Below are 9,849 nucleotides of genomic sequence, written 5' to 3' on the forward strand. Positions count from 1 at the left end.
CCCCCGCCCCCACTTAGATTGTGACCCCTCTCCCTTTCCCCGCCAGCCCTAGCCCAAGAGGTAGATCGGCCTCTGCGGGAGGTGGGGGTGGGGTGGGGGACGATCGCCGACGAATTCCCGTAGGATTCCGGGGTCTGCGGCCTCGGGCAGGATGCCAACCACAGCTGGGCCTTCTGCTGGGGGCTGGGGGCGTGGAGAGGCTAGGCTGCAGATTCTGGGGGCACCCCTCCCGATCTCGGTTCCCCAGTCACTGACTCAGCCCTGCACCGATTCCTCCGCAAGCCAAGGAAGCCCGAGGCAGCCGCAGTCTCCACACCGTTTATTTCTCCGTCTCGGTAGGTGGGGTCGCTGGGGCGGGGCGGGCAGAAAACCGCGCGCAGGCTGCGGGCTCGGGGCAGGGGAGCCCGGGGCGCGACACTCAGGCGAAGGTGGAGCCGTTCCAGCCCACGTTAGCCGCGTTCATGTCGTAGTAGTTGATATAGATCCTGCGGGGGAGGAAGCGGGTCTAAGCGGGCTGCGAGGTGGCCGCCGTGGCCGGGTGCCCCCTGTCCCCCGACGCCCACAAACCTGTCCGGGCTGATGCGCAGGCGTTCGGCCAGTAGGCCGCACAGCAGCTTGCTGTAGGAGCGGTTCTGCGCGCCGCCGATCTTGCCGATGCTGTGCAGGCTGCAGAGCGCGCACGGCTCGCTGGAGCCCCCGAAGGCCATGAGTTGGTCCGGCACCACGTGCACCGCGATGTACTGAGGGGGAGGGGCAGCGGTCAGCGAGCCTCCTGGCCTCGCCGGCCCGGACGCCCCCATCCCTTCCCCTCCCGGAGCCCCATCCCGGAGCCGCCTTCCCCGCCCAAGCCCCATCCCGGGGCCACCTCCCCCGCCCCAGCCCGGGACCGCTTGGCCGGGCCCTCCCCGCAGACCTGCGCCGGCTTGCCCGTGGCCTGCGCCAGCTGCTGGGTGAGCTCGGAGAGGAGCCCATCCGGCACAGAGGCGCGGGGAACGTTGGTGTTCACCAGGAATATCGGCATGACGGCGAGGGACGGCGAAGACAGGGATACAGGAACAAACCGACTCGCGCGCAAACACCGCCGGGAAACCTCTGAGCTACGTGACCACCGCCCGGCGCCCCGCCCAGTGCGGCTGCAGCCCAGCCTCCCGTGACACCACAGCCGGCGGAGGCCCCGCCCCCGAGGCCGCGGAGCGCTCGCGTCTGGTGACGTCACCGCCTGGTGACGTCACCGCCTGCGGAGGCCCAGCCCGCCCGGCGGAACTCGGAGCCATTGCAGAGTCGGTCCTTGGCCCTGAGCACCTCCTCAAAGTCGTTCTCCACGCGGCGGCCAGAAATCTGCCTGTCCCTCGTTTGTCAGTCCTTTCATCTAGTCACAGCGATGTCTATGTGCCGGGAGCAGCGGGGATGCGGCTTTTAGCGGGACAGATGGCCCCTGGCCCTCCAGCAGATCACAGCCAGACAAGCAGATGGAGTCCCAGCTCATTCCACTGAGCCCTTGTGTGTCCGCAGTCTGCGCGCGTGTGTGTGTGTGTGTGTGTGTGTGTGTGTGTGTGTGTGTGAGATGGGGAGGGGTGGTCATTGCTGCAGGAGGGAGGGGGCTGCCACAAGCGAGTCACCAGCCAGAGGCCTTCCCTGCACCCCTGCTCTTCAGGGTGGGTGAGGATGCCAGGAGGTGCCCAGGAGAGGGGCAGGGAGTCGGAGGGGTTCCAAAGGCAGTCAGCAACTCCGTCTCAGAGCCCACGCCAAAGCCCCATCCGGTACCCTGGGCAACCCCTCTGCAGGTCTAGAAACTTTAGCTCCTCAGGGAAGCCCCACCCTAGCCAGGTCCTGTGGGGATGCCCTCTCACAGAGCCCTGGGTGCAGTCTCTCTGTTCCACTGTTGGTCAGCTCAGGGGACACCTAGTAGGTGCCAAACATACAAGAGACATGGACTAAATACTGGCTGAATGAAGTTAGCCATGACACGGCAGGAAGAGGACAGGGCCAGGGATGAGCCTGCAGGCCCTGCCATTCCTGGGCAGGAGGGCCACCCGACTCCCGCTCTGAGGAGACCCTGGTCGGGGGGCTGTGTTGGGGAGCAGAGCTCTGCAGGCACTCGAGGGGGTTTGGCTCATGCTGGTTTGACCAAGTCTCAGAGCTCTCCAGGGAGGTCCTGTCCTTGGTCTCTGGCAGGTGTGGTCTGGTTAAGGTGGCACAGCACACACTGGCCTGGACACTGGGCATGTGATAGAGCAAGGCCACCATGCCTGTGGGAGCAGGTGGCCTCAGGCAGGAGGTCACATGGCCCAGCTGTGCAAATGCTCTGTTAAATGTGGATCCCTCCAGGTGGGCCCCAGGTCATATCCCTCCCCACTCCCACACCCCAGCAGACTTCCTGTGCCCAGGGCTCTGTTACCACTGATGCACTGATGCACCCCATGCACTGTCTCCAGCCCGGGGTGCTCCTCTGAGCCCCAGCAGCCAACTCCGCATGTCCTGCTACCTGTGTCCACATCCCAGTGCATGACTATTCTCCCACCCCTGATCGACTGCCAGTGAATTGTGCCTCCCTCCACTGTCCCTTTATCCTCACTTCTCCGGCCCCCACCCCGCCTTAGTCTAAGTTAGCTGGCACCACCTTTGGCCTGGCCTGCCTGGGGGAGGGGTCTGTCTCCCCACCCCCTGGCAGCAGATCTGGCCATGTGACTTGCCTTGCCAAGTGAAATGTGAACAGAACTGACCCAAGTGACTCGAGCCAGAAGATTCAGGAGCCAGCACCTGGTTGGCGGTTCTCTGATAATGGAAGTGGGTGACACAGTGAAGCCTCGCCAGCAAATAACCTGTGACGCCCTGTAGGTGAGCCACTGTTCGGGCCATGCTCCTGGCTTCTGGCTCCTGGCTTGGGCGTTGGTCCTGGAATGCTGTCGGCCTGTACCCTCCCTCATCTGCCTCAGGCTCAGTTCCTCAGGAAAGCCCCAGAGCTCCTGGCTCCATCAGGTCCTCTCCTTCAAGGCCGTCACCATATCTCTGTTTGCGAGTTACTGCTTCCTTTCTGGGCTGCATGAGGTGGGGGACATTGCTGTGGCCTACCTTCTGACCCATTACTAGGTAGCAGGCGGAGGGCCTCCAAAGACGACCATGCCCGATTCCCTGGAACCTGTGAATATGTTACCTTATGAGGCAAAAGGCACTTTGTAGATGTAATTAGGGTTACAGACTTTACAGTAGGGAAGTTATCATGGATTATCTGGGTGGGGCCAATGTAATCACATGAGCCCTTAAAAGCAGAGAATTTTCTCCAGCTCAAGTAAGAGATGTAGCAGGAGGGGCGGTCAGAGAGCCTCAAAGCAGAAGGACTCAGATGTGCCATTACTGGCTTTGAAGATGAAGGGGCCTCAGTCGTTCAGCCGCAAGGAACTGAATTCTGCCAGCAGCTTGAATGAGCTCAGAAGTGGGTTCCTCCCTACTTGACCTGGAGACGCCTTGACTTCGGCCGTGAGACCTGAAGAAGAAGACCAGTCACTTTGTACTCGATTGTGACCCACAGAAACTGAGATAATAAACGTGTTGTTTTAAGCTGCTCAATTTGTGGTAATTTGTTCTAGGAACAGTAGAACAGTAACACCCCAGCGTCCCCAGGGGCTCTATAATCACCTGCTGAACAACAGCGCACACGCACCAGGAGCCCTTGGCCCCCAAAATCCTCTCCTGCTCCCTCCTCACTGACAGCATCCCAGTTCTGTTTCCTTAGAACCTTCACCGTCCCGGAGCCACTGGCAACCAGGCATGGCCACCGGAGGTAGCTGTGGCCCATGTGATGTGCAGGGTCCATAAGGAAGCAGCTGTCTGCAGATGGAGGCTCTACCCTATGCCCTTCCTCCTACCCCCTCCTGGAAACTGGACAGGACTGCACTCCCGCCTGGAACCGGAACAGAACTGCCCGACGTGCAGCAGCTGCCAGGCAACCCTGAGCTGGAAAAACACAGGCAAAGGAGGGGGAGTGGCAACCCCGAGGAGCCTGGGGCTCTGGCGGCTCTGCCCAGCCCCTTCAGCTGCCTTTACATTACAGGAGAAAAGTAAGCCCCTCTCTGCTTGAAGCACCACTGGTCAGGGTTTCTGACATTTGCAGCCCCAGGGCAGCTCCTGGCTGGTACAGAGGACTTCTTGAGGGCCACGCCCCACAGTTGAGGGCTGCTGGGCAGAGAGGGGATAGGAAGGAAACCTCAGGATGTAGGGAAACGCCAGCTGGATGAGGAGGAATACGGCCCATACGAGCACCCGGCAGGCCCCTAAAGCTGGCAGCCATGCCCCCCACCCTGGTTGAACATCTCTGTGGGCAGGACGCAAGTCACCCACGCTGGATGGGGTGCATGGGGAGGGGGAGGGCCTGCTGACTCCATGATGCAGGGCTACTGCTGTCCTCTTGCTGCCTCTCCCTGACACGGACCTGGCCATCGGTCCATGTCCACGGACGGTCCACCTGGCCACCGGCTCCCACAGCTCCTTCGCCAGCTTCATTCCCCTTGCCATCCCTCCCCTGGGCACTCGCGGTTCATCACTCACAGCAAGAACCCAGCCAGCCTTGAGCCCCCGACTGTCCCCCACGCACCAGTCCCTGTGCCCTTGTTTGCTGAATGTGGTAAAAGTTGCAGCAAAGACAAGCAAAGGAAACACCCTCCCCCTCCAGTCACAGCGGAAGAAGACCTGGGGGGTCATCATCCCTGCTGGAGACCGCCCCCCCGAGTTGTAGCTGAAGGTACAGGATTTTAAGAGGGGTGTCTGCCAGGAGAGCACCACACTGCAAAAGCAGGGCCTAGGCTTGTTGGGGCGCTAGCGGTCATGGCCAGCTCTCCCCCACAGATGAGACACGGTTCAGAGAGGGTGATCTGGGCTGAGCCTCTTAAACTCTCTGAGCCTCAGCTGCAAAATTTCAAAATGGGGGAATTCTTTTTCCATAGATTTGTGTGAAGATTTAACGAGATTAAGGACAAGCGCAAAGTGCTTGCACTCAGTATGTGCTCAGTAAAAGCTACCCGATCTTATTGCTTTGTCATCAAGTGTCCTGGAGCAGAAAACGGACTAACAGGCCTGACCCTAATGGTGGCACTGGGCAGTGTGCGCGACTGTGCTTTCCCTCCCTGGTGGCCAGGTCCTTCCCCACCCCCGCCCCTCCCCCATCCCATCAAACCTGAAGCCAGGCTGCGTCTCCCCCACCTCTCCTGGAACGGCCTCTCCTGTCTGTGGGGTCCTGTCCCTGTTTCCTTGCCCTGCTGAGGGGTTCCCTGGGCAACAAGGACTTCCAACGCCCACCCCACACTCTCAGAGCCAATTTGGCTGGGTGGACAGCAAGTGGGACATGGCCCAAGGGCTAGGCCCAGGCTGGGGGCATCTCTATGGTCCATGCTGGGGACCAGGGCACCTAAGTGTGACCAGTGCAGTCCCAGACCTGGGACACAGCCTGACGCCTGCCCTGCTCACAGCCTGTGCACCACGGGATTTCGAGGGATGGATCCTTTCTGACTAATCTTCACCAGGGGCCAGTAGTGGCCACGGTGGCCACTGGTGCCGAGGGTGGGGGGGGGCAGCTGGGAAGGTGGGTCAGCAGAGGCGGAGATGGGGCAGGTGGCGGAGAGAAGCTGGGAAACACACAGAGGGCTCCCAGAGTGCTGACACCTGCCTTCCAGAAAGCTCCACATTTACCGGACCCACAGGCCTTCAGTCCCATCCTTCAACACTCCTGCCTCCAAAGGAACCTCAGCTGGGCCTGTCCTCAGGAAGCCAGCTCCAGGTGACTTCTCCATGAGACCTCTCCTGACCCCGACTCAGAGAGTTCTCGCTCCCCAGAGAAGCTACTGCTGCTAATTTGGCGGTTACTGCTTCCTACTGAAAGCCAGACAAATTCTTTATGATACAACAATGATAAATTGTTTTTTTGACCTAAGTGCCAAGGTAATCCAATGGGGAAAAGATGGTCTTTTCAACAAACAGTGCCGGCACCACTGGACATCCATTAAAAGTAAATGAATAAGGGAATTCCCTGGTGGTCCAGTGATTGGGACTCGGCGCTTTCATTGGGCCTGGGTTCAATCCCTGGTCAGGAAACTGAGATCCTGCAAGCCACGCAACGCAGCTTAAAAAAAAAAAAAAATGGTGGACACTAGATGACTGTGGATGTGGTGATGACTTTTTAGATACAACACAATCCATTAAAGAATTCATAAGCTGAACTTCTTTAAACTTAAAAACATCTGGGGACTTCCCTGGTGGTCCAGTGGTTGAGACTTCGCCTTACAATGCAGGGGGTGCGGGTTCCATCTCTGGTCCAGGAACTAAGATCGCACATGCCTCCAGGCCAAGAAACCAAAACATAAAACAGAAGCAATATTGTAACAAATTCAATAAAGACTTTAAAAATGGGCTTCTCTGGTGGTGCAGTGGTTAAGAATCCGCCTGCCGATGCAGGGGACGTGGGTTCAAGCCCTGGTCCAGGAGGATCCAACATGCCACGGGGCAACTAAGCCCGTGCACCACAACTTCTGAGCCTGCGCTCCGCAGCAAGAGAAGCCACGGCAATGAGAAGCCAGCGCACTGCAACAAAGAGTAGCCCCCGCTCACAGCAACTAGAGAAAACCTGCGCACAGCAACGAAGACCCCATGCAGCCAAAAATAAATAAAATAAAATAAATTAATTAAAAAAAAAAGACTTTAAAAACTATATACAGGGACTTCCCTGGTGGCACAGTGGTTAAGAATCCACCTGCCAATGCAGGGGACACGGGTTCGAGCCCTGGTCCAGGAGGATCCCACATGCCATGGGGCAACTAAGCCCGTGTGCCACAACTACTGAGCCTGTGCTCTAGAGCCCGCGAGCCACAACTACTGAAGCCCGTGTGCCTAGAGCCCGTGCTCCACAACAAAAGAAGCCATCGCAATGAGAAGCCTGCACACCACAACGAAGAGTAGCACCCGCTCGCCACAACTAGAGGAAGCCTGCATGCAGCAACAAAGACCCCATGCAACCAAAAATAAATTAAATAAATAAATTTATTAAAATATATATATACATTTTATAAATAAATAAATAAATAATAAAAACGTCTGCTCTGTGGAAGGCACTGTCAAGAAAATGAAAAGGCAAACCACAGACTGGGAGAAAATATCTGCAAAAGATGCATCTGATCAAAGACTGTTATACAAAATATACAAAGAACTCTTAAAACTCAACAATAAGAAAACGAACAACTTGATTTTTAAAAATAGCCAAACAGTTTTTTTAAAATTAATTATTTTATTTATTGGCTGCGTTGGGTCTTCGTTGCTGTGCGCAGGCTTTCTCTATTTGCGGCAAGCGGGGGCTACTCTTTGTTGCAGTGTGCAGGCTTCTCACTGAGGTGGCTTCTCTTTGCTGCCGAGCACAGGCTCTGGGCACGTGGGCTGCAGTAGTTGTGGCACGCGGGCTCAGTGGCTTGCAGGTTCTAGAGCTCAGGCTCAGTAGTTGTGGCACACGGGCTTAGTTGCTCCACGGCATGTGGGATCTTCCCGGACCAGGGCTTGAACCCGTGTCCCCTGCATTGGCAGGCGGATTCTTAACCACTGTGCCATCAGGGAAGTCCCCAAACACTTTTAACAGACACTCACCAAAGAAGATATATACAGATGGCAAATTAGCATACAAAAAGATGTTCCATGTTTGTTATCTGGGAAGTGCAAATTACAACAAAATACCACCACACACTTATTAGAATGGCCCAAATCACTGACAACACCAAATGTTGGTGAGGATGTGGAGCAACAGGAACTCTCATTCAGTGCTGGTGGGAATTAAAATGGTATAGCCACTTTGGAAGAGAGTTTGGCAGGTTCTTACAAAACTAAACATACACTTACCCTATGATCCAGCAATCATGCTTCTTGGTATTTACCCAAAGGAGATGAAAATGTATGTCCACACAAAAACCTGCACATGGATGTATATAGCAACTTTATTCATGATTGCCAAAAGCAACCAAAACGTCCTTCAGTAGGTGAATAAACTTTGGGACATTCAGACAATGGAATTTTACTCAGTGCAAAAAGAACTATTAAGCAATGAAAAGACATGGAAGAAACTTAAATGCATATTACTAAGTGAAAGAAGCCAATCTGAAAAGGCTACATACTCTATGATTCCAACTATATGACATTCTGGAGAAAACAAAATTGTAGAGACCATAGAAAGATTAGTGGTCGCCAGGCGCTGGGCAGGGGCAGGAAAGGGATGACCATGTAGAACAGAGAGGATTTTTAGGGCAGGGAAAATACTCTGTATGATACTATCATGGTGGATACATGTCATCATACATTTGTCCAAACCCATAGCATGTAAAACTACAGGAGTGAACCCTAATGTAAACTGTGGACTTTGGGTGTGATAATGACATGTCAATGTAGGGTCGTGGATTGTAACAAACGTCCCGCTCTGGTGGGGGACATTGATAATAGGAGGCTGTGCATGTGTGGGAGAGGGGGCATATGGGAAATCTCTGTACTTTTCTCTCAATTTTGCTGTGAAATTAAAACTACTCTAAAAAAATATTTTTTAAAAAATAGTGGGCAAGGGGCTTCCCTGGTGGCGCAGTGGTTGAGAGTCCGCCTGCCGATGCAGGGGACACGGGTTCGTGCCCCGGTCTGGGAAGATCCCACATGCCGCGGAGCGGCTCGGCCCGTGAGCCATGGCTGCTGAGCCTGAGCGTCCGGAGCCTGTGCTTCGCAACGGGAGAGGCCACAACAATGAGAGGCCCACATACCGCAAAAAAAAAAAAAAAAAAAAAAAAAAAAAAATAGTGGGCAAAAGACTTGAATAGTCTTCACAAAAGAAGATACGTGAATGGTCATATTAGCACACGAAGAGATGCTTAGCATTATTAGCCATCAGGGAAATACCTCAATAAAACCACAAGACGCCACTACACACTCAGTGGAATGGCTAGATTAAGAAGACTGACAGTGCCAAGTGCTGATGAGGATTTGGAGCATCCAGAAGTCTCATCAATTGCTAGCGGGAATGTAAAACAGTATACGCACTTTGGAAAACAGTTTCTTCTACAGTTAAACATACTTTCATTATTTTTTAACATCTTTATTGGAGTATAATTGCTTTACAATGGTGTGTTAGTTTCTGCTTTATAACAAAGTGATACATTCATTATTAAACTCAGCAATTCATTTACCCCAAAGAAATGAAAGCATACATCTACACAACTTGTGCAGGAATGTTCATAACAGTTTTATTCATCATGGCCAACAATTAGAAACAGGGCTTCCCTGGTGGCTCAGTGGTTAAGAATCCACCTGCCAATGCAGAGGACATGGGTTCGAGCCCTGGTCTGGAAAGATCCCACATGCCGCGGAACAGCTAAGCCCGTGTGCTACAACTACTGAGCCTGCGCTCTAGAGCCCGCGTGCCACAACTACTGAAGCCCGCATGCCTAGAGCCCGTGCTCCGCAGCAGAAGAAGCTGCCGCAATGAGAAGCCCGCGCACCATGGCAAAAAGTAGCTCCCACTCGCCGAAACTAGAGAAAGCCTGTGCGCAGCAACGAAGGCCCAATGCAGCCAAAAATAAATAAATAAATAAAATAAATTTATTAAAAAAAAAACAAACAACCAATTAGAAACAGCCAAATGTCCACCTGCAGGGAAATGGGTTAACAAATGATGATATATCCATACAGTGGAATACTATTCAGCCATACAAAGGGATATATGCTAATACATGCAACAACACACATGAACCTCAAAAACTTTATCTGGAGCAAAGCCAGACACAAATGCATACATATGGTATGAAATTATATCAAATTCTGAAAAAGAAATCTGACCTATAGTGA

At 54.0% G+C, this 9,849-nt stretch overlaps 1 protein-coding gene across 1 annotated transcript; it reads right to left on the minus strand.

Moving 5' to 3' along the window:
- Positions 1 to 304: 304 nt before the first annotated feature.
- MIF (macrophage migration inhibitory factor) lies at positions 305 to 1,131 on the minus strand. The gene is made up of 3 exons (XM_081252784.1): positions 914 to 1,131; positions 568 to 740; positions 305 to 485 (listed from the first exon to the last, which is right to left on the minus strand). The coding sequence occupies exons 1-3, from the start codon at positions 1,019 to 1,021 to the stop codon at positions 419 to 421; spliced, it is 348 nt and encodes a 115-aa protein (XP_081108910.1). The 5' UTR covers positions 1,022 to 1,131; the 3' UTR covers positions 305 to 418.
- Positions 1,132 to 9,849: the final 8,718 nt, after the last annotated feature.

The sequence above is a fragment of the Mesoplodon bidens genome (genome assembly GCF_964165515.1).
Source record: "Mesoplodon bidens genome assembly, chromosome: 13".
Taxonomy (NCBI): Eukaryota; Metazoa; Chordata; class Mammalia; order Artiodactyla; family Ziphiidae; genus Mesoplodon; species Mesoplodon bidens.

Bases quoted from the DNA above. Each gene is read 5' to 3' on its own strand.
- MIF (XM_081252784.1), bottom strand. From the start codon at position 1,021: ATGCCGATATTCCTGGTGAACACCAACGTTCCCCGCGCCTCTGTGCCG. The intron at 741-913 runs GTCTGCGGGGAG...CCTCCCCCTCAG, and splicing joins CCACGGGCAAGCCGGCGCAG to TACATCGCGGTGCACGTGGT. The intron at 486-567 runs GTTTGTGGGCGT...CCTCCCCCGCAG, and splicing joins CTGCGCATCAGCCCGGACAG to GATCTATATCAACTACTACG.